Consider the following 25094-nt stretch of genomic DNA (forward strand, 5'->3'; position numbering starts at 1 on the left):
ATTCTGATAGGTTAAACAGTCTTTCCACTTCTTTAACTGTGCGTCAATAAACCTTTCAGTTTATTATGTATATGTAGGTAAACCAGTTTGTATAGTATCTTGTCGAAAGACTTTTTGTTTCTGTCTTTCACAACGTGACACAAAGTTGAGGAGGTGGAACCTATCCAAATGCATTATGCAAATCATTGTTTCTGGCAAAATAGTTTGATCATGAGATAAGCTCTAATGCCTTTCGCTGTACCTCCAGAAGTCTAGTGGTAAAGTGCTGGCACCCTCACCACCATGACCAGGGTTCAAATCCCGGTGCATACAATGGATTGCGATTTGAGCCAGTTATGGTTATCAATTCATCAATGCTGAAATAAACTATGTGTGTTATGCACACTTGTAAAAATGAAGTATTTGCAATCTTATCCACCATATTCTGCAGTCAAGGTTGGGTAGGGTTACTTTAATACTTGAATAAAATGACTAAATTTTGTGCAGGCTTGGGGAGTAACGGAATAACTTGAACGGCAAAAATGATGTTGGCAAGCTGTTTGGATTTAGTTTCATTTTGTTTCTGTCGCATTTTATGTTAGTTTTGCCGGAGATCAAAGAGATCAAAGCCAGGAGAGAAAGCTTACCACGTGTTGTGAGTCATCATTTTATTCATATTTAGTTCCTTTTGTCTTTTATTAGCATATTTGGTATTGGAGTAATCCAAAAGTAATTGAAAGTAATCCAGTTAAAGTAACACTACCCAACCCTGCCTGTGAACATGAGGGATGTAATGTTAAAAAAAAAACACAAACGCGCAGGATCAGATCTGTATGGCGGAAAATGCACATGCTAACTGGGACAAGCTGATGCAGGCGGTGAGCTATCTCTAGTGGTAGCATCTGCAAGTTTTTCTACCCTGCCAGATTTTTGCTGGAAATACATTTCTTATGTCGAATTTCTCGTATTTCAGTAAGCCCGTGCGTAGACCTATCACTGTATAATACGACTTTCCGAAAATGGATTGTTCGGTTGTGCAGCAGTTGAGAACCTGAAAACGTCAAGACTTAAAACGTGTAACGAGAACATGCACGCCGCTGTTGTCGCATTTACGTCCCAACCCAAGTGTACATGATTGATGACCCCACAAATGCCTTTAAGTCACTCAAATTACGCCGCAACAGCAAAAAAGTACTTTTTGAGAACAAGCGTTTGTTGATCGTGCATGTAGTTTTAAACTGATGTTGCCAACTACAAGTGTGGCATGCACATTACAGTGTGCGTTTGTCATTTTTTTGGACAAAAGCCATTATCATGAACAGATGATCAATAACAATTGTGGTAAATACCTCAGTTGAGTTAGACTTCCATGTAAACATACTGACTGATATGTTTTGAGGTACACACAATCACATACATACACTACTGTTCAAAAGTTTGGTGTCGCTAGAAATGGCCTTATTTTAGAAGGAAAAGCACTGTTCTTTTAATGAAAACAGCAGGATTCTTATCAAAAATACACCCCACACATTGTTAATGTGGTTAACGACTATTTTATGTGCAAATGTCTTTTTCTTACTGCAATTTTTTTTCTGCACTATGATGACTATGTTTGCACCAATGCATATGTTGACTATTTTTTTTGCACTATGATGACTTTTGCACCAAATGCAAAATTGCACAACCCTTACGATACAAACTGTATGTAACATCCTACATGCCGACATTTCTTGTGTAAATATCATGTAAATGATAACTATAGCCTTATCCTCCTTGTTTTATAACCGTATCTTCTCTGTTCCTTTATCTTCTTGGCTTTTTACCTCACTGTGAATGTGTGAAACTGGAGTGTCATGCCCAATTTCGTTGTCACAATACGTTAATCCATTTTGTAACAATGACAATAAAGGTATATTCTATTCTATTCTATTCTAATATATACTTAGGTGTATGGAGGTCCATTTCAATATAACGAACACATTGTGTTTGCTAATTGTGTTGCACTGATGTAAGCACTACAGAAAAAAGTTAAGCTGTTTAGAGAAACTATAAAAGTGACCTTCCTTTAGGGAATCACATTTTTGGGTGTGATTCAACTTTCAGAAAAATGAAATTTAATGTAAAACTCTACATCCCATTCTTGTTCTAAGAAATAAAGGCTATTACATGCAAAAATTCAAGATCTCCTACAGCGATGTGTACTACTCCCTTCAGAGAAAAGCACAAACAGACTAAAACCAGAGGTAGAAAGAGAAGTGGGCAAGTGGGAGGCAAAACCAAGCAAGAGGGGTACATTTGAGTCTGTTGTTTGAGAAATAGACGCCTTACATTTCCTCAACTACAGCTTGGTTAAATAGTACCCGCAAACAGGGTTGGGGAGTAACCGAATACATGTAACGCGTAATTAGGTTACCAAAGAAATGTCATTGTATTCCGTTAGTTACAGAAAATAAAAGTCGTAATCAAATAACAGGTATATTTAATTAAACTAAGGATGACATTGTAGAATTACAATATTTTTTTAAACTATTTTGTGGACAAAATGCGCCAATAGACGAAGTGTGTCATAATTTCAATCACTGACACTAGAGAGAGAGAGAGATGATTAAACAAGTTGCATGCAAGCGATATCTGTTGCGCAGAATGTTCAAATGGCAAACTCATTTACCACACGTTGTTTATCACACTGTGTTGCAGGTAAAACCACATTTTGTATTGTCTGTATTTTATTTCTTCAATGTAGCACTCATTTTGTTTAATTGGCACTAGCCTGCAATTTCGTGAGACTGCTAACATGTGCTTATTAGGCACTCTGCAACTTTGTTGTGGTCTAATAGTCTGTTCAGTGATATTTAGGAAATTTAATTTTCTTCTTTTTGCGTTTTGCAGTAAATTGTTGTTCAAAATGCACTATATTGTGTACTGTTAAATTGTGAGAATGATTAACTTAGCCTAGTAAACCTGAATACTTTCAAAAGGTTTGGTATCCCTACTTCAAATAAGTAAAAGGGTTTGTTGGAAATTTAGAAAGTGAACGTTTAAAACAATATTTTTTTTTTTTTTTAATGTGCTCTTCACGCAAGCAAAAACAGAGCATATCTTGTCTGCCATGTGAATAGAATAGAATATACCTTTATTGTCATTGATACAACAAAATGAAAGTAGAATAAGAAAGCTTGATGCGGTTGAGAAAATGGTTAGATCGTTTTTTTTCGTCCACTATCTACCAACGGGGATGACCTCTTGAAGCCCATCTTCCAAAAGTAAGTTAAACGTCATTTATCTTTATAGAGCATATTATTTTATTAAATGTTTATTTCTTAGTACAAAACAATCAAGGTTACTTATACAAGCCTTAATAGAATAGAATAGAATAGAATAGAATAGAATAGAATGGAATAGAATATACCTTAATTAACATTGTTACATAATGTGTTAAATATATTGTGACAACGAAATTGGACGTGGCACTCCAGGGCCACGTTTTACAGTGAGGATAAAGAAAACAAAGAAGATAAAGGAACAAAGAAGATGTTTGTACTGTCCTTGTTGAAAGAGACAGTGCTATTTTTGCTTAATAAGCCATACTACATGATTAAAATTTGAGCACTTTTTTGTAGACTACAAGCATATACCTAAACTTGGTTTCCTCCAGTTCTTTTTCAGGGTTACATTTTTCTTCATGTTAAACAAAATGTATTATTTATATTGTTTATTTTGTTTTGAGGTGCCTAACTTGTTTGGGTGTTTGGGCAATTGGGTTGGCCATGGTTTTTCTATTTTTTCCCTTTTATTTTTTTTGTTATTGTATGTGTTTGTCTTGCTGTCGGTCACCCCTCTTGAGGGATATGACCAAGGTAGATAGATAGATAGATTTTGTCTTTTTATTTGCATATTTGTGATTGGAGTAATCCACTTACATACATTACTGGTGACATTTTTCAGCAGGTAACTGGTAACTTTATAGGATTATATTTTTAAAGTAATCTTCCCAACCCTGCCCGCAAAACACCAGTGTCAACATCTGCAGTGAAGAGGAGACTCCGAGATGCTGGCCTTCAAGGCAGAGTGGCGAAGAAACAGCCATATCTGAGACTGGCCAACCAAGGTAAGAGATTAATATAGGCAAAAACAGATGTTGAACAATCTGATAAATAAAAATGTGACTTTTTCACGGAAAACACAAAATTGTCTGGGTGGCCCCAAACATTTGAACGGTAGTGTACACACACACACACACGCTCACACATACACACATTTAAATAGAGCATGCACATTACTCACAACACTGACAGACCGGAGAGACGAGCAGACGCAACAACGTCACACACTGTTGGGGTTATAACAGAGCATGTTGAGCTGCAGGTTGTCATCCCAGTGTCTGAGGATGATGAAGAGCTGGTTGGCCGCCGCCTTAACCGTCGCCACATCGCGGCCTTCCGGGATCTCCTGCCGGCTCAGCCACATGCTGGCCTTGGCGGCCACCAGCTCCCACTCTATGAAGTAACTGGCTGAGCTGTGTTCCAGCCAGGCCAGGGCCACAGCAGTGGCCCACACCAGGCTCTCCACGTCTGCTGCACCTGGAGAGGCGCTCTCCGGGACGTCCATCGGGTCAGGAATTTTCAGACACGGATCGGAGAGTGGTCCGAACTGGTCTTCTGAGCTCCCCGTGCGACGGGCGCTTGAGTGGGATGCGTGTCCGAGGCTGCTACGGTGGCTGGTGAAGGGAGACGTCCACTTGAGTTTGTCCATTGGCACGTTGATGGTGTCGCACAGGTTAGGGTCGAGCAGGAAAGCTCCACTCGCCAGCTGCAGCAACACCTTTGGTACAGAAAAAAGCTGTTGGCATGTTTCCAGGCATTCCTAGTTTGTCGCAGGTGTCCAATTAAATGAGAACTGGCCTGTCAGAAAAAGTCTTTTCAGTGGTGTCACAATCCTGAGGTTTGGTTTCCTCACTCTCTCTCTCTCTTGCCCTTATTCTATTTGGTCATTTACTTCCTAGCGCTAATTTCAAATCCCACACCTTATGTTACTTGTCCTGCTTACCATTCAATAACACCTCTTTAAACAGTGTATGCTTAGGGTAATGCTAGTTTGTTGCCTTTATGTCATGTCCCAGTGTTTTGTCATTCCAGTGTACCAAACCCTTGCCTGCCCTCCTGGAACTCGTGTACTGCCTAACAAACTCAGGAACTGTAGTCCTTACTGGAACAGAGAACCCTCACCTATATCCTGGATCACGATTGACCCCTTACTTCTTGACTTCAAGCGTACCAAACCCTGCCCAAATAAACGCCATCTGTTTGCTGTACTGACCAGTGTATCTGCACTTTACTTCCACCCCAAGTGGGTTCTTGATGAGTGGTACCGCTTTAGATGACCACCTCTAAACATGAAAATGTTAATATATAAGTATTATTTGGAAAACAATAGCTTTTTGTGACACAAGCCATGAGTTCTGGAGGGGGACATGATAAGGTGTTTTCCGACAAAAAGAGATTGATGTAAATTGAAACAAAGCAGGAAAAAATTATGTTCGCGTAGGTGACCTAGCTAAGGAGGCGGTCAACAGCTCCAATATGTACGTTATTGAAACCGAAAAATGTCATCAAGGCTAAAAAACCGACCAGGGCAGTGACTGTTCTTTCAAATTTATGAAACCACTGTTAATAACGAAATGAAGAGACTTTTTATTGTGGATTCCTAACAAGGAGCTAGCGTGAGATAGTGACAGAGAGCAGAAGTTGTTGTTTATCTACTGTACAGGACCTACAATGTGAGGCAGCCTCAGGTACAACTGAAATGGAGTTCAATGGCTGGTTTGACAAATTTAAGAAGAGGACTCTTGACTGTGGTTTGGCATGAATATGCAGTGAGTACAGATTACAAAGCCTCGGAAGAGTTTGTGCAGAACCTTATTTCATTTAAATAAAAGCAAGAAAATAAAAACAGTATGCTGTAAAATAATTTGTGTGCACATTTATTTAAAGTCACAGTAACTTTAAATTTGAGTGTATACAGTAAGTGCTTACGGAACATCTCTCGTGCTATGTCACTGCTTTTTTATGCTTTTAGGAGGTCAGGAACCGGCCTATGAGTTTTTAATTGTTTTATATTGGGGAAATTCGCTTAATACATGAGCAATTCAAAACACAAGCAAGATCCTGAAATGAATTAAGCTTGTATGAAGAAGTACCACTGTACTGGATTTGACAAGAGTATAGTGGTGCCCTTTTGCTAATAGGGCGCACAAATCCAGGTAGTTGAAATTTTTTAGTTTTAAGGTTGAATAAACCAATTTTATTTTTATCAATCAATGTGTGTGAGTGCAGCACGGCGTATGAGTGGTGCAGCCCCACGGTGCAGAGGTTCAGGGTTCAAGTCCAGCTACCACAGCCTCCTTCGAGTGGAGTTTGCATGTTCTTCCCGTGTCTGCACGGGTTTCCTCCGGGCACTCTGGTTTCCTCCCACATTCCAAAAAGATGCATGTCAGGTTAATTGACCGGTCCAAATTGTCTCTGTGTGCCAATCGACTGGCTGGCAACCAGTTCAGGGTTTCCCCTGCCCTCTGCCCGAAGATGGCTGGCATGGGCTCCAGCACCCTTGCGACCCTACTGAGGATGAGCGGTGCAGATAATGAATGGATGGATGTGTGTTTTTGAGCGGATTAATACATTTTCATCAAATCAATGAACTGCGAATTAATAAATAAAAGCGTAATCCCTTTAAAATTATGAGACTGATCTTTATACAGTGAACATTCTGCATTCTCTTTTGAAAATCTGAGGCAGTTGCAAATGTCTCATATTTGGCTTATGTTCTTATATTTCTTAATACACACGATAGTTTCTTGCAATTATGCGCTCTTCTATGGTTGCTTAGTTCAGGTACCCACCAGAGGAATGTAGTCTTTGTTCTCATTGTCGCTCTCTCCTATCGAGTCCCCCGACTTGCTGTGGGATCGGGTCATGAAGCCTTTGGCAGCTTTGGTCAGGAGACGAGTCCTGCTGAGCGCCAACCTGGTCGGTCGAGTCAGGGTTATAAAAAACAAAAAGAAATGTACAGCACACGTTTAAGAGAACAAATTGAGCCAGCACTATGGCGAAAAGGCAATGGAAGACTGAGGCTCGATAGAGGGCAAAAACGATGGACGGAAGAAAGGGAAACAATGTACTGATTGTTCTTTATAAGCACTCACCTGGCTGAGAAAAGACTTTCAACGGACTTCTGAGACTGGTCTGACGTCACCGATGGACTCCTTTGAGTTCCTAGGACAAGATGGGAGGGAGGGGACTCATTTTGGTGTAGTTGCAGTATTTGGGTGAGTTTTAAGGTGGATATAATAGAAAACAACAATAAAAGGTAACAGAAACCAAACACAACAAAGAGACATTTTTAACTGACTGCAAGAAAACGAATTATGGTTGCCTATAAAACAAAGAGCATTTGGAATTAAAGAAAAATGTTATTTTTAATTATTTTTGACATCTATATTTCGCAATGCAACTGTGTTATGTTAATTTACCGTTGGTTTTTAACTCACTAGACAGTTTTAGCAAAGGGAAGAATGAAGGATTATCCAGGTCACATTTTTCCACACCAATAATGCATTGTGATACCATTGGTACATATACAGTATACGGTACAAATACCACTCTTTTATTTTATTGTTCATGGTTGCCATATGACTAATAAAAGTAGCCATTTCAAGTATCAACTCTCACCATGAGGAGCGATGCCTTAAAAAAGTCTGGTATCGGTACTGATTCAGTATAAGTGTAACGGGTGTAATAATAACTTTTGTTGTTTTGAAATTCCTGCTGAAATATGTGTATAGTTTTTGGTAAGTGTCCTGCAATGATGAGTCCAACAGTGCCACCTGCTGGTATGGGGTAGGGTTTGTTTTGGCTTTTGACATGTGACCGGAAGGCAGGGTTTTGTTGGCAGTCTACAGAGCGACCTGCCAACGGTAAGACACATCTTTTGGTGCTCCACAAAAGTAGTTAATTTTAAACATTATAACCACAGCTGACAAATCTCGCAACATGCACAGTAAGGTGATTGATGTTGTCAAGCTGTTTGGATTTATTTTCGTTTTGTTTCTGTTGTGCTAAAATGTTAATTCCCCTTATAGAGATAAAAGAGATCAACGCCAGCAGAGAAGCTAATGTTGTGACTCATTTCATCTGCAGGTAAATTGTACCCGTTTTTATACTCATTTTCTTATTTCTATTTTGTCATATATATAAAAAGGATGATGTTGGTTAAAATTCAGACTAAAGAAAAATATGTTGAATTCATTGTAAACGTTAAAAAAAACACTATACGATCTCTTGTTAAAAGTATCTTGTTAAAATGGATGTAAAAATGTATTGTGATATTCTAAAATGTATTTCATGTAAATTGAAAAGAAAGCTCTTTGATATGCTTTGGGCAGTCTACAGAGCGAGCTGCCAACAAGATCAAATAAATCAAAGCCAGCAGAGAAGCTAATGTTGTGACTCGTTTCATCTGCAGAAACTGTAATAAAAAAACCTCATCATCCAGTCCAGCGTGAATGTGGATCTTTGGTGGGACAGGTACACCGCGGTTACTTAAGTCCTCATTTGTCCCTTGTTTTGATAACATAAAGTCAAGCCAAGACTACAAAACATTTCAACTACGATAGAATAGGACAGTAGTTTTGACCGTAAAAATTAGACTAAGAATTATTTTTATTTATGTATTTTTCTGTCCGCAACCTTTTCTGTAATACGGACCACTGCTATGAATACCCCGAGCTCCCACATCACATAGCTTAACCATTTTGATTCCTGAGGACTTTCACTCACCAAAACGACAAGCTTTGCCTCCCATGACCTGCTTCTTCAATTACCTCTACGTTCCAGTTTCGCCACTTTAAAACAACCTGAAAAATTTCCCTGTGTGTACCTTCCGTGAAGCTTCCTTTCTCCCAGCCAGATGAGGATGGCGTGCTGCAGGGAGATAAGCATTCTTCGACACCTGATAAAAGAAATCCGGATTTATGTTTTACATTTGGCTTTTATGACTTTCATTTAGTCAATATGGAAATTACAAAAAACAGGTATTGATTCTGTACATTTAACATTTTATTTAGGGGTGGATCCGATATTGGCAAATTTGCTAATCTTAAAAAAAAAATCACACTACCTTATAATAAAAAGTGTCATCTACTCATCTATTGATATTACGGAAAATAATCTCATATGATGTTGAAAGCAGATTACTGTTGGACAAGACATCTTCAGCTTCCTCCGACACGCCACCAGACTGAGAGCGGCCCAATCCGATAGAGTAAGCTTGGCTCTTTCTGCTTCCTGAACTGGACCGTGAGCTTCTCTTCAAACTTTCTCCTTAAGATAAGAAAGAGAACAGTGGAGAGAAAGCATTAGCGTTAATGCAGTTCCTGTCCACACAGCTGAGTTTTGTGAAAAGAGAAAGAAATGAATTGACGAAAATGAACAAGGTTACCATTGACACCAGTGTTGTTTTCTGTCGAGCTTCAGTTGAGCTAAGCGGTTCCTGACTTTGATCGAAAATTACTGCCGTATTTTCCGCACTATAAGGCGCACCTAAAAGCCTTTATTGTTTTCAAAAGCTGACCATGCGCCTTATAATACAGTGCGCCTTATATATGGATCAATATTAAGTCGCAAAGTCTTGCAACTAAGGCAAGCAGCCGCCGACTAGATTTTCCCCCGAAGGCGAAGTAGTCTGCGGTGTATGCTGGGATTTATATACCGCCGTTTCATTTCCTAACCAATGTGTCAATCATCATTTGAATCAGTCACTATTGGCTAAAGTTATTCGGAGGTAAAGGGGGCGGATCCTTTTTATCATTTACAGGCTCACATAGGCTAAAGGGGCGAAACAAAGCCTGCAATTGGCCGAAAAAGATGAATGTGAATCACACGTTGGGTTGCACTACGGCATAGAGAAAACATTTTTTACTATTCTGTGTTTGTAAATATTTTACTCTTCTGGATTTACTACACTCACGGTTGTAAGAAGACCATGGTTACGTATCATTATTGAACGTGATGGCTGAAAGAGAACTTAGGTGAGCTATCCGGCTTTATATTTTCCCGGTATCTTGTTTTAGAACGATCTTGATGTTTCTGTGATGAGTCTATTTTTAAACTAAATTCAATTCAAAGTGTTTAATGTCATATGCACAGTAAAGAACCCCGTTTCCCTGCACAATAAAATTCTTACTTTGCTGTCCACACAGTTGCTAGCAAAAAATAAAATGGAAACTAAGAAATGTTTGGCATTTGTTGAATCCCAAGACTTTAACCTTCCGAATGATATTTGGAAGTGATTGGTGACATCGTGCAGACACTGTTTCCGTACATGTCTGAGACACGTATTTGCTTCTTTGCAAGCTTTTGGAAAATTAAGGGGGTAATAAGTTTGACTGAACTATCTGATTGTTTTGTCGACGTTCCATTTGTAGCGCCTTATAATCCGGTGCGCCAAATGTATGGAAAATATAAGACCAAAAACTATTTTTTGGGGGTGCGCCCTATAACCCGGTGCGCCTTATAGTGCGGAAAATGCGGTATATCTGCTATGGAATCGATACAGCAGCCATATTGGATGTGTCTCAGTCAGGTTAAGGTAAGATCTTAAGCCCAAGTTCGAGTCCGAGCCCAACCTGGGCCAAATTTTGGGTCAGGTCAGGCCTAAAATGTGAGTCATTACATTGGGCCGGGCTGAGATCCTGTTTCACTGGCTTTTTTTTTTTTTTTTTGCTATTATAACATCACAGTGCGCTAAGGTGTTTCGAGGCCATGAGAGACCATGGTCTGCAAAAAAACAGAAGTCGCCTCAATTGAACTAAACTCTTGCAATGTCAATCCACATAACTTTTTCCTGTCTCTGGCTATTATTCAACCGTCATTGTTCTTCTTTGTCTCTCTGCCTCTCTCTTGCCTAAAGTGTTCCAATAGATACTTAGGGACACACTATCCCGGTGGTTTATGGCACAATTTTCACCCCCTCAAAATGACAGTCTTAAAATCTTACCCACATAGACGTCGCAAATAAAATATGAAATTTCTCGTTTGCTTTAGGCTCGGTCCTGCAAATGAAGCCCAGGCTGGATTGGACTTTGATGGTGCTACATTGTTCGAGCTTGGTATCGAGACGTTTCCGAGTCTTGTTTTCATTTACAAGCTTTTGATGCATTGTACTGTGGCTTGACATCAACACTATGCACTGGTGACATACTCCCTCTTGTGATCAAATTCACAACCTATGCCAAATTGGTGTCACATATACGTTTTACACAATTTGAATGGAACAAAAAAAATGTATACATTTAGGGAACCAATTATTGTAGCGGTTATTGGAAAATTATCTTTGTCAGTCTTGATGATCTTTTGACGTGACCATACCGCTTAATTTCCGTCTGCGCACAGTTGACAACAGTTCTTAGTAGGTTCCAATATTGCCTCTGATGGTGTTGCGCACCATTTCGTTTGACACATCGGCTAAGTAGCTGATGCCTAGAAGTTTCCTGTCGCATCGCATCTCCAAAGCCTGTCGCAACAGGGACACGTCTCTATACAAGTGTTACTTGAGTGCATGCTTCCCTTGCTTTTTCATTATTAGACCATACTTGAAATTACTGGTCGATTATCTGCAACTTTTTTACCTGTCGCAAAAACAGAGCATGAAAACGCCAATAACTGCTCACCTCGAAAAGTAAACATTTCCAAACATAACATATTAGAATAACAGAATAACTTAAAAATATCACGATTCAATAATGATGCATTGTATGTTAAAAACAGATACTAGGAGCTAAATTATTCTACACACTCACCAACGTTGATGTAGTCAACACACGTTTGTAGATACTCATTTGTGTCCAGATCGACAGGAACTAAAATGGTGTATTTGCTTAGTATGTTGCACGCTTTGCTGGTGTGAATAGCGTAAAGGTGGTACTTCCTGCCCGAGCCTGTTAAGTCACAGAGGAAATTGCTGCATTATATCACATTTATACATATGAATCGGGTGATTCCAATAGGGAACTGTGTAGAAGTATATTGTGTGAGGTTTCGTTGCATGTAAGTCAGATGACCCTGCTTTGGTGCATGACTATGCAGAAGGTGAGTGCTTTTTTAATGGGGTTTGATAGAGTGTGTAAGAGAGCGATGCTTAAGATGAATGCAGACAAGACTAAGGTATCAAGGTGTTCAAGAGGTGGTGAGGTAGGTGGAAAAAATATTATGTTGAATGGTGTAAAGTAGCAGAAGGTAGATGGTTTTAAGTATTTCAGTTCATATGTGCAGAAGGAGGGCAGCACGGCGGCGCAGTGGTTAGCGCTTGTGTGGCACAGTTCTGAGGTCGTGGGAACCTCCTGCATGGGTTCAAATCCAGCTACCGGACTTACTGTGCGGAGTTTGTATGTTCTCCCCGTGCTTGCGTGGGTTTCCTTCGGGCACTCCGGTTTCCTCCCACATTCCAAAGACATGCATTTCAGGTGAATTGGTCGGTCCAAATTGTCCCTAGGTGTGACTGAGCGAGTGAGTTGTCTGTCCCCGTGAGCCCTGCGATTGGCTGGCAACCAGTTCAGGGTGTCCCCTGCCCACTGCCCGGAGATGGCTGGGATGGGCTCCAGCCCCCCTGCGACCGTAATAAGGATAAGCGGTACAGCTAATGAGATGAGATGAGATGAGATGTGCAGAAGGTGGTAGTTTGGAGGAGGATGTTAAGAAGAGGGTGGGTGAAAGACGCGATAGGTGTGCTGAACGGATTCAAATGTAGAGAGCTGCGAATGGATGCAAAGCAAGGACTGTATGAAGGTGTGGTGCTACCAACAGTGATGTATGGCTAAAAGGCGTGGGGTTTGAGAGTAAATGAGCGCAATAGGTTAAAAGTCTTTGAAATGCGATGTTTGCGTAGTTTGTGTGAAGTGACACGACTGGATAGGTTAAGGAATGAAGAGGTAAGGAAAAGAACTGGTGTGTTGAGAGAGCTTCCTGAGAGGGTTAATGAAAATGTTCTGAGCTGGACTGGACATATAAAAAGAACGGATGAAGGGTGTTTGACTAATAGAGTATGTAGTGCAGATGTGGTGGGAAATAGAACGAGAAGAAGAGTGTGATTATATATATATATATATATATATATATATATATATATATATATATATATATATATATATATATATATATATATATAATGTCACAATCTTTACCTTATCCACATTATTCAATCAGTTATAATTAGGTCTCACCATGCTCAATGTCGCACTCCCTCTCTGCCATGTGCTCAAAGTCATGTATGATGGAACGTGCAGCCAGATGGTGGAAGGTCTCATTCCACAGATCCTCGTGAACCTTCTCCTCACGTTCCCGTCCCTTCAGGAAAGGCTCGACATCAAACATCACCTCCCACTGAACGGCCTTCCCACAGAGCAGGCCCGACACCACAGCCTTGCACTCTCCTCGAAGCTGGCCCAACAAGCTGGAGTCCACGCCGCGATTGTCTTGGGGAGTTTCAGCCTGACACAGCTGGTGGCTGTATCCATCTGCGGCAAAGGAGAATGATTCCTACATGAAGGTCATCTGGCTTGTTTGAACCAAATTCATCAAAACTGCCAATTTTCATGTAGGACCGGATTACTTGGCAGCGCAGAGGATCATCCTGTTTAGTAAGGTGTGCTAAGAATTGTTTTACACAGCAATTATTTCAGAAGAAGTCAATGGGAATGTCATGACCTGAATTAATAAGAAAACTGTCAGGCTCTCTAGCACTAAATGTCACTGAATTGAAGGACGGTAGAATGTATGTGAGTGTGAAGTTTAATAAATTTCCCGCATTTGGATTTGGCCTAAGGACCCTCACCTGTATCTCCAAAACTTCCTGAAGATGGACTATCCGTAGATGATCTAGAGCCGTCCTCTTTGGCAGCTTGACAAATTGCTACTGGTGAGATCATTTCCAAGCCAGCTTCCTCAGACGGGTTATGCTGGAGTGGAACGGCAACACCTGCTGGATACTCATTTGAAGACCCGGCGCACAGATTCACCAGCTGAGGCTGAAATGTGTTTTGAAAACAAGAAAAACAAAGTCATTCAAGTCCTCATTGGCGTTATCCTGAAAGTTCTGGAGTGTTGAAGAGGGCATACACGATATTCTTTCTTCCACTGAGCCTCAAGTTCCGGGCTCAATTGTCCTATCAGTTCCTGTGCTTTGGCTCGCCTGAGAGGATTTTTGGGCATGACAGAACTGGGATCACTGCATGTGTACTTCTTAGCTGGAAAATGCTCCGTTATCTGGTTGGTGCTATATGCCCGCCTTCTTGCTGCTGCCTCCAATGCTTAAAAGAGAAATAACCAGAATAATCTTCAAATAAAACGTGTAAAAGTATAACCAATAAAAGAGGTAGTTCAACTTCTCACCACTCTCATGTTCACTTGAAGCAAAAGCGGCATCTATCCTGGAGTCCAAGTAGGAGTCATGGTGAGCCCCAGCAAGGTTTTCTTGATATGAAGCCTGATCATCAATTGAGGTTTTAAGCAGGTCCTCTTCTTGAGAATGATAAAACACAGAGCTGCCAGAGCCGACGGAGCGCATCATGCTGTATCGTCGTCTTTTGTCCTGTCCATCATGAGAGAAGTGATGCATTGTTTGAAGAAGCCATTGTTCTTTTTGACTGTTTAAAAACAAATAGATTCTAGCTTGAATGTTCCTTAGAAGCCAAGCACTATCTGCAGAACCTTGATTTTATTTTAACACCAAAATCCACAACATTCCGACCACTAAGGGGCAATGAGCATGTTGTGTCGTGTCCAGTTCTATGGCACTGAAAATAAAAACATTATACTTACAGATTTAGGGTTTGCGTGGTATCGGGTGGCATCACAAACCACAGCGTACCCGACAAGATTGTCCCCAGGATACAAGAAGGTGTTGCCCACTGGTGAAAGCAGAACTTCCTTAGTCTCCGGAAAGAGCCAATCGATAGAGATGTCGCTGAGGACTGGACACATGGTCTTCTTCAGGGACTTTATCATCTGCAAAGACAACAAAATATGTCAGGATCGATGACAGGATCACCAATGGAAGATGTTTCTTTTGCATGTCCACTCCCGGAATTACAACTGAATGGATTATTGTGTCAGAGATGTCTAACAAACAACTAATATAACATTCAGAGAGTAATTATTACAACTGTTTTCATTATAAAAAAAAAGAATGACACCTAACTTGGAATGAAGTTCCAGTCACAGACACTCCAGCTGTGATTGATTGTGATTAAGCGATCACAGTATATTGTTTAGGTGAGTAAGTTCTGCATCATTACGATGGATAAAAAATTGAATTCACAAGGGACTGGAATACCAAATTTCATCAACGATGATGGTAGGGGACCTGACTCCTTACGCTGGTCATCAGGTAAAGCGAAGTTCATTATTTCTGCACATAGGTTTTTTTACCCAGTGTAGTTCAATCAAATGACGTTAGTTCACAACTGAACTGAGCAAGAGATGTTCTGAACATTGGTAAGACGATTTACCCTTGGTTGGAGCCTCTCGCCCTCGGAGAGGAACTCGGCTGTGCCTCGGGACACCGCTGCCAGTTCATGCACCAACCTCCTGCAAGCGTTCTGCCCAATGCCAAACGTAAAGCATCTGTGCAAACAGAACTTACACATTATTTCTGAAACATGTTGAATAGCATACCAATCCAAAGATTTCCAAACAAATGATTGCAGCCCTGTTTGCAAGAATGCAGGATGTGAGACAATTTTCTGATGATGGCAACAACATTCTAGTCATAGCTTTTCTTACCAGACTTTGTCAACCTTTATAAAAGGACGAAATAGAAGAAAAAAAAAGATGTTCTTTTGCGAGAATTACTGATGCTTTAAAAACCCATCAATACAATTCAATAAAAAGCAATGAAAGATTTTTAAAAACAATTGACACAAGTACTTATGTTTACTACAAGCACTAAGTAGTAACTAGGAATGAAAAAAGGATGCATGAAGGAATTGACAGATGGGTGTCGGTGAGCGACCGATTGATTGATTGATTGGTTGGTTGGTTGATTGATTGATTGACTGACTGACTGACAGACTGGTGGGTTGGTGGATGGACGGACGGACGGACGGACGGACGGACGGACTGACTGATTGATTGACTGATTAACTGACTGATTGACTGATTGAGTGGTTGGTGGAATAATGGATTGATTGATTGGATGGATGGATGGATGGCTGAATGGATGGTTGGTTGGTTGGTTGATCGATAGGTTGATTGATTGATGATGGGTGTTTGAATGGAAGTAAATATGTGATGCGTGTGCTTTTCAGCATATAAATAAAAACATTTTGTTTTGGCAGAGTAAAAATTATCGTCTAATTGCAGGACATACTCTTGTGACAAAAATATAATTGTCAAGTTATGAGCTAAAAATAAGCCTTTTGAAGTAAAAATGGAACTATATATAAAAAGGGAGACATATCGAACGTTTGAACTGGTAAGCTCGCTGTGTCTATTTTAAGGCTGGCCCTTAATAACATCGAATGCACAAAGAAGGCCCGCACAATTTTTACAGTGACTCCAGCGAAGGATTTCAACACTGGCAGCTTAGCAGGAAAACAAGATGAATTCCAAAGGTGCAGTGCATCTTCGTTGCCTTTGACATCTTATAAGACAATATGCTATTTCTGTTGTATGTTCAGAAATTGCTTCTTGACAAGATAAAATGTCCATTAATAAAGAGGTTTTGCAATTAAAACCTGACAATCCCTCGAACGCCGATCTACAAATGGATTAATAAGCATGCACTATTTGCACAACAAACAGAAAAACAAGACGATAACGCTGGCGTGCACTTGACCGACCTGATGTAGCGTGCATAGCTGCGCACCAGCTCGATGACTTTTCCCGTGTTGCTTACGGCCCCGTCAGTCAGCAGAAAGAGCAAACGCGGGTGTCCTGGAAACATTGGCTGTCTGAGAAGCCACTTAAGGGGTGCCAGGATGTTGGTCCCCCCCATGTCGGCTCGGATCTTCCGAATGTACTCGCAGGCCAAGCTCAGTGTGCCCTGGATCATGTTGACCGATAAAAGCATGAACAATTTTATGATCTAATCGAAGGAATGGTTTACACTCAGAATCAACAAAGAGTCTAAATCACAAATATGTTATAGGAGAAATACAGAATTTGGAACTTTGTTACTATCTGCCGCCATCTCACGGTTTGTATCATCATTGGAGCCTCAGTCAGCCTATTCATGATGCAAATGTGTGAATTTCTTAGACAGGCTCAAATAAACTCTTCTCTTTTCATCTTCGTTGGTGTTTGAGGTGCTGCTTGAGCTCTACTTGAAGCAGACATTTTCTTATTTTCACCATGCTACACTGACTGAATATACAGTGGAACCCCGGTTTTCGAACGCCTCTCAGTTCGGACAAATTGGTGTTCGACCAAAAATTTCGAGAAATTCTTGCTTCGCTGTTCGGTCAAAAAAATCGGAGTTTGAACACCGGTACGCTAGGGTGCGATGCTGAGCGGCGTACGGATGTTTTAGCCCCTAATTATGCCTCCGAAGAAGGTCGGTGCAAGCAGGACAGATGAAAAGAAAAACAAGTTGTTCGTACAACTATTGCCTTTAAGAAAGACATAATAGCTAAATATGAAAGAGGTGTACGAATTTCCGATCTTGCTAGTGAATACAGCATGGCTAAATCCACTATCAGTACGATAGTAAAGAATAAGGAGGCTGTGACTTGAGTGATGCGGCTAAGGAAGTTAACGCTATAAGCAAGCAACTGCCGCAAGTTTTGTAAGAGGTTGAAAAACTTTTGATGATTTTTCTCTCCCCACCGTCCACCACAAAAATAAGAAATCCTATTCATAATCCTTTTTTTATTTTTACACGTTCAGGTTAGCGTAATCTTTCGTACGGAAGATTACGATAACGCGAACGTACGATTAGCCTGGGTTAGCTTTGTTTACGTAAAACATTCAGGGTGTTGGAACGGATTAAAACGATTTTACATTACTTTTAGTGGGAAAAACGATTTTCGGTGATCGACCAAATCGGTTTTCGAACAGGGTTCTGGAACGGATTATGGTCGAGAACCGAGGTTCCACTGAATATATATATATATATATATATATATATATATATATATATACGTATATAGGGCAGCACGGCGGCGCAGTGGTTAGCGCTTGTGCGGCACAGTTCATGTCATGGGAACCTGTCGTGGGTTCAAATCCAGCTCCAGACATCCTGTGCGGAGTTTGTATGTTCTCCCCGTGCTTGCGTGGGTTTCCTCCGGGCACTCCGGTTTCCTCCCACAATCCAAAAACATGCATTTCAGGTGAATTGGCCGGTCCAAATTGTCCCTAGGTGTGAATGAGCGAATGAGTTGTCTGTCCCTGTGTGCCCTGCGATTGGCTGGCAACCAGTTCAGGGTGTCCCCTGCCCAGTGCCCGGAGATGGCTGGGATGGGCTCCAGCCCCCCCGCGACCCTAATGAGGATAAGCGGTACGGCTGATGAGATGAGATATACGTATATTTTTTTTTTTTCTTTTTTTTTTCTAAACTGCATGGACGACCATGACGTTGCTCTCTAGCACTCCCCATCACAGAGGAAAATTAAGCATAAGTGCTCTTTGAACTCAGTTTGGTATTGTCAACACATACATAATATAGAAAATATTTAGCTTTCAACTTTTTAAATGTGCCGTCCGGAATTTGAAAATGTTGTACTTGCGGACACCATCTTCTGGCTTGAAGCATCATTGCAGCTTCAGTCAAGCTGCTTGCATAGCACATGCAACGACGTGCATTTCTTAGACATGCTCAAATAACTTTCATCTTTTTGGGGGTTTGGTTTGGCATTTAGACTGTATTTGAAACAGTCCTTTTCCTAATTTCAGCAATTCCATGCTACGCTAACAGAAAACCGTGAGCACAAGCTTGGAATTACTCTTCCCCCCGCCCTATGCTGCTTTCTTATGTATTGCCAGTCCAAAACAGTCTTGCTAAAAGTAAGATAAAAGCAGATAGGCAAGGTGGAAACAAATGTAAAAAGGCTCTTTGAACTCAGTTGGGCATTGTTAAAACATACTTAATAGAGAAAACATTCAACCTTTTTAGGACACCTCAAATGACACACCCCACTTTTAGAGGAACAATGTTTAATATTTTCTGCCTCCTGGTGGTAAACTTGAACTCTAAAAATAACATTGATTTAAATACTAGGCAAAATACATGAACCATCAACAATATTAATTTCTATTAAAAATCCTATGTTGAGAAATTTGTATGTCCTTATCATAGTGGAATCCTTACTTAGAGGTCGCAGCCATGTTTGTCTGTCATCTTGCAGTTCGGCTGTGCTCTGTGGCACTGGTTTTTCTTTGCATTCGACAATACAGTGCCATCTAGTGGGCAAATATTAAACAATGGGGCTATGAGGACACCTCAAACGACGCACACTGCCTTTAAGAACAGTAAAAACACTAAAAGAATTTCATTTTTCATTGTTTGCCGGTTTTATTTCTCCTGGCACCCTCTTGAGCACTTGGGTAATATGTCAGCGATTGTTCCAAACCAATAACGGGACAAAAAGTCCCCCTGTTACCCTTTACATCTAATCTGACAGGTCTGAAATATAGCACAGAGACAATATTGTACAGTGCTGTTCAAAATAATAGCAGTGCAATGTGACTAACAAGAATATCCCTGGTTTTTAGTTTATTTTTATTGTTACATGCCAGACAAGTTACCAGGAGGTGCAGTAGATTCTCAGAAAACAAACAAGAGCCAGCATTCGTAATAGACACGCTCTGAAGGCTGTGCAATCAGGCAAATAGTTCAAAGGGGTGTGCATAAAAAATGGCAGTGTGGCAACTAATCTCTGAGCTCATCAATTTTGGGGAAGAAAAAAAACAAAAACAGGTGTGAACAGTGTTCCCTCTAAGCTGCGCTCATGCGCAATTGCGCACTGCTCGCACATTCTCAGCGCACAAGAAAATCTAGCCAGCGCACAAAAATGAGGGCTCAAAATTACTAATTAAGAAGCGACTTAAGTCAAAGTTACAGTGCATGAAGGTAAAAATACACGGGTTCCCTTGACGTTGTGTCCTTAATGCAGTATTTTGAAGTCAAGTCGAAGTAGAACGAAGTTGAGTAAAGTTAGTAGAGTTTGTCGGGAACCGGCTTCTTCGGCTCGGCTTACTAAAAGGAACCGGCTCTTTTGGGTCCTAAACGGCTCTTCAGGTTGTTTTTGCTTCTTTAATCCCAACATGACCAAATATAATGTAAAATTATGCACAAAATGACTTAAAGGAAGTGGGGAATAGAACAAAAAATAAAAAAATACCAAAATGAAAAAGTAGTGAAAAGCTGGGAAAAAAAAGAAACAAAAGGAAGAGAAAAAAAAAGGACAAATTTAGAAAAAAGCCAGAAAAAAAGAAAAGAAAGAAATGTCAGCTCGGAAAAAATAAACACAATGAGATTTTTTTTAAAGGAATTTAAAAAAAAGTAGAAAAAAAACAGAAAAAAGAAGAAAATGTTTGTGTTGCATTCAAATAATTTCCAATTTTATCAAGTGAATCTTGTTGCCAACATTGTACTTCCACTAAAAAATGTGATTAAGTACAGTTCTGTATCTTACAACCGACTAAATAAGCCCCCAAAAATGTTAATATTATGCGACAAAATATGTCAGGAAATAAAAAGAAATGGATATCTTGTGAAAGAATTGTAAGAACAAATGAAGTTTGAAGGCCGTACAAGCTTTGCAATATAGTACATGAGTCAATTCATTCGAAAGAGAAAAATAATTTTGCATTGCCGGAAACTCAGCAAAATGTAACTTGATGTCAAGTTTTGGACATGTTTGATAATTAATTATCTTGCCACACTTGGGATTATGGCTGCTCACTGTTTTTTCAAGCGTTGCTCACCGACTTTGTGTGAACGCTCAGACCTGTTTAAAATTAGAGGGAACATTGGGTGTGAACCAAGTGTGAATCGGGTGGCGCCTATTTAAGGATGATAAAGCCAGCACAGGTTGAACATACATTTGAGGAAAATGAGTTGTTCAAGACCCTACTCCGAAGAACGGCGTTCTTTGATTAAAAAGTTAATTGGAAACGGAGGAAACTATAAAGAGTTGCAAAAAACAGTTGGCTGTTCGGGTAAAATGACCAACAAAGCGTTAAAATGGGTGTTTGGCGTGTAACAATGAAAATATACTATAATCTGAGATAATCTGTTTAGTCATATCGCACCGCTATTATTTTGAACAGCACTGTAAATGCCACAAAAAAGGAATGAATCTTTCCTGCAGTCGATAAAATTGTGTCTTGCCTTTTAGTCTCAACTTTTGGCCTCAAAAAGGAATTATACACTTTGTTACTAAGTATTCAAAAAAAAGGTTTAAAGGTTGTAATGGATAAACACCAGACATGGGACCAAGTCACACATGTGCAAGTCTCAAGTAAGTCTCAAGTCTTCACCTTCAAGTCCCAAGTAAGTCCCAAGTATTTTTTTCTTGGGCAAGTCAAGTCACAAGTCAAGTCCCGAGTCTTAGATTGCCAAGTCCAAGTCAAGTCACAAGTCATAAAAACAGCGACTCGAGTCGACTCGAGTCCAAGTCACTAAGTCTCAAGTCCCCATGTCTGATAAACACTAACACTAAGTAGTGCAGCCTCAAAATTCTTTCATCTTTTGCTTGACTGAATAAAAATACTCATTTTGATTGATAGAAACGCTCCCTTACTTACGTCCATTCGACTTAGGGAAAAATTTGTATACGAACATTTTTTTCGGCATGTCGAAAAATATCCGGACATTGCTGTAAGTTAAATTTTGTATTGTGTGTACTTTTTTCCGAGGAGAGTACTGTAGTGCTTCTTTTCGCCGCTACAACCCGGAAGAAAAAAAATCAGTTTCCTCTTTTTCGTTCGTGTGTAAACATACTACGTACACTGTACTGTATCTCCAGCGCGCCAAGAACTTTGACGTTTTTACTCGTTAATATCTCGTGCATCCATTCAATATGGTTGGTGTAAAATGTAAAGAAAAGGCGAGCCGTTTCTTTTAAAATGAAAGTAGAATAAGAAAGCTTGATGCGGTTGAGAAAATGGTTAGATCGTTTTTTTTTCGTCCACTATCTACCAACGGGGATGACCTCTTAAAGCCCATCTTCCAAAAGTAAGTTGAACCTCATTTATATTTATAGAGCATATTATTTTATTAAATGTTTATTTTTTAGTACAAAACAATCAAGGTTACTTATACAAGCCTTAATAGAATAAAATAGAATAGAATAGAATAGAATAGAATATACCTTTATTAACATTGTTACAAAATGGGTTGAACATATTGTGACAACGAAATTGGACGTGGCACTCCAGTTACACATTTAACTGTAGGGGTAAACAAAAGTTAAAAAAATATAAAAAGATACTTATAAACATACTTATACATACCTTAAACATACAAAATAAAGCACTGAAGCAACTTACGAACAAATTTAATTTACGATATCTAAATTACAAATGAACAAAAACGACTGTCATGTAACTTCATCGGCAAAAAACTTCAGTAAGCTAGCTACTGCTTTGTTATGTAGACTTTTCTCTGTCTGTTGAGGGTAAAAACAGAAAGCTGATTCAACACACCGTAATCCCAAATCTTCAAAACAAATGAAATTATTGAGCTTAAAACAAATACATTTTTTAAAATGGTTTGCTTATCAACCATCAATTTAGTGCAACTTGGTCTGCGTTTAAGAAAGTCCTCTACTCATAATAATATCTAGGTATACAGGCCCGCACGGCAGATGAGTGGTTAGCACGTCCGCGGCACAGTTCTGATGTCATGGTTTTAAATCCAGCTACCAGCCTTCCGGTCCGGAGTTTGCATGTTCTCCCCATGCCTGCGTGAGTTTCCTCCGTGCACTCAGGTTTCCCACATTCCAAAAACAGGCATGTCAGGTTAATTGGCCGGTTCAAATTGTCCCTAGGTGTGAATGAGTGAGTGAGTTGTCTGTCTGTGTTCCCTGCGACTGGCTAGCAACCAGTTCAGGGTGTCCCCTGCCCACGGACCGAAGATAGCTGGAACCCTACTGAGGATAAGCGGTGCACATAATGGATGGATAGTGTCCCTTTGAACGACAATCTGTGTACTGTAATAATAACAGTAAAAAGTGCTGGTAATGTCAACAAAAAGAAACATTTTACCTCTTCGTAGGTCTGACTGCCGGAAAAAAGAGATTTGAAGGTGGAGCCAAATCCTATTATGTTGAACAAGCAGCCTGGGACGAGACTTTTGAGGATTACCACCATTGCATCCTGGGACAGAGAGTGACAGTTAAATTATGTGAGAAAAAGCTTGGAAAAAGAACAACATAAGACATGAAGGCTATATGCAGATTGGATGTTTTCCACTGCGTTCTGTGCTGCAACAACCAAAACAGTCAAAGGTAAAATCAATACCTGCTCTTTGTTATCTGGCCACGAATAATGATTTTACCACGTACAAGTGCATTGTCATGTTAAAAACATGGTAACAGTAGTCGCGCACACAGCAGACTTCCCAATTGATCTGCTGAAATTGTCATGCCAAATTACCTCTGATTCTTTCTAGACCATCTAACCACTGAAAAGCAATTGCATTCTTTATCAATTTTGTTCAGACATTTATTCAACATGACATTTGAGCTCGACTGATCGAACATGGCAGACCTTCACACGGTTGATGTTGACTCCGCTCATGCTGCCGCTTCGATCAATGAGAAAGATGAACTCCCCATGAACCGTCCCTAGGTCGGAGCAGGCCAGCTTGAGGTTGGGACAGAAGTTGAGCATGACCACAGGGTTGTGCAGGATGTCTTTGTGCAGGCGCTTGTGTATGGCCTCCACCTAACGGAGGGTGAAATGTCGTGAGGAGAGAGCTCGAAACGACAGCGAAAATCCAAGCCCCGTGTGCCGAATCTGTTTCCATAGAAACGCGATTTGATTGTAAAGCTCGTCGCACTGAGGCGAGAAGGGGCAAATGGCCGCACAATTTAGGCTTTGTCTGCAGGTGTGTGCTTTTATGGAAACAACTGACCAGGGGTTTTGCTCATTCTTCAAAGTACCTTTTGGAGAACAAATACGCTTTTGTCTTTTAAAATATGCTGCACATAGGGTTTGTAGTTGAAGACCGTACTTTGTCAATTCACAAGCATATATTGGTATAGTAATCTCTTGCAGTGGTTCAGTTCAAGACCTGGTGCAAACATATGTTAGCCTGGAAAAGGATGTACTTGCCCAAGACATGGAAATGGTGCCCCGACGACCCTAGTTGTTATGGGAACCAACTAACCAACCAATCAACCAATCCCTTGCAGTCTCACGGTTTACCATTGCCGGTTTCACTATGTCGCAGATTTTTACTTTGCATTGTGTTTTGCATTGTCATTGGCTAAACAGACGCCCCGCCCTTTTCCTCGTATTTCTGCATGTGGATCAATGACAGCTTGACGAACCTACCAGTGCATTACGTATGCTAAAGTTTCTCTAGAAGCCATCATGTCAACGAACTGTTCTTGATGGAAAAAAGCTGTCAGGACCGGAACGAAGACAGGACCCACTTGCATGCGTTTCTCTTAGTTTTATTAGGAAGAAGGGAAAGGGTAGTATACGGGATCTGTAGATCGTTGATTGTGGGGAGCAGGTGTTTCCCTGGCGAGCGAAGGCAGTGACGGGAGCGGGGAGAACAGATTGATGGCCGGGACCGTGGAGCAAAAACGTAATCGAATTCAGAAAAAGGGTTGGAGCCGGGAATCAAACAGAAATCAGGACAAGAGAAAGTCAGGGTCGAAAAGGCTTGACTAGCAGGAGCTGAGGTTCGCAGATGAACAGACAACGGGTGACAGGAAGACAGGGGTTTAAAAAGAGATAAGCGGCCAATCAGCGTCCGAGGCAGTTGCCGCCAAAAGATCGGACTCAGCTGCCTCGCATCTGAAATCATGACAAAAGCACCATAAGGTAGGGGAAGATGCTTTCTATCGCCAACAAATTTATTCTGCCCAACCCGTTAAACTTGACTATTTGGCG

The 25094-nt window shown here is 40.4% G+C and overlaps 1 protein-coding gene across 1 annotated transcript in view; it reads right to left on the reverse strand.

Moving 5' to 3' along the window:
* Positions 1-4302: 4302 nt before the first annotated feature.
* vwa5b1 (von Willebrand factor A domain containing 5B1) overlaps positions 4303-25094 on the reverse strand; it is a 49533-nt gene continuing 28741 nt past the window's right edge. Inside the window, exons 8-22 of the mRNA XM_088329866.1 lie at positions 23739-23915; positions 23235-23345; positions 16868-17070; positions 15536-15650; positions 14847-15032; positions 14418-14616; positions 14145-14335; positions 13861-14053; positions 13250-13543; positions 11831-11968; positions 9228-9353; positions 8911-8982; positions 7178-7247; positions 6875-6998; positions 4303-4800 (exon numbers count right to left, since the gene is read on the reverse strand). Of these exons, the coding sequence (XP_088185992.1) occupies positions 4303-4800; positions 6875-6998; positions 7178-7247; positions 8911-8982; positions 9228-9353; positions 11831-11968; positions 13250-13543; positions 13861-14053; positions 14145-14335; positions 14418-14616; positions 14847-15032; positions 15536-15650; positions 16868-17070; positions 23235-23345; positions 23739-23915 (2697 nt within the window). The remainder of the gene's footprint in view (positions 4801-6874; positions 6999-7177; positions 7248-8910; positions 8983-9227; positions 9354-11830; positions 11969-13249; positions 13544-13860; positions 14054-14144; positions 14336-14417; positions 14617-14846; positions 15033-15535; positions 15651-16867; positions 17071-23234; positions 23346-23738; positions 23916-25094) is intronic.

Source organism: Urocampus carinirostris, chromosome 3 (genome assembly GCF_059441175.1).
Source record: "Urocampus carinirostris isolate Australia breed hairy pipefish chromosome 3, RoL_Ucar_1.0, whole genome shotgun sequence".
Lineage (NCBI taxonomy): Eukaryota > Metazoa > Chordata > Actinopteri > Syngnathiformes > Syngnathidae > Urocampus > Urocampus carinirostris.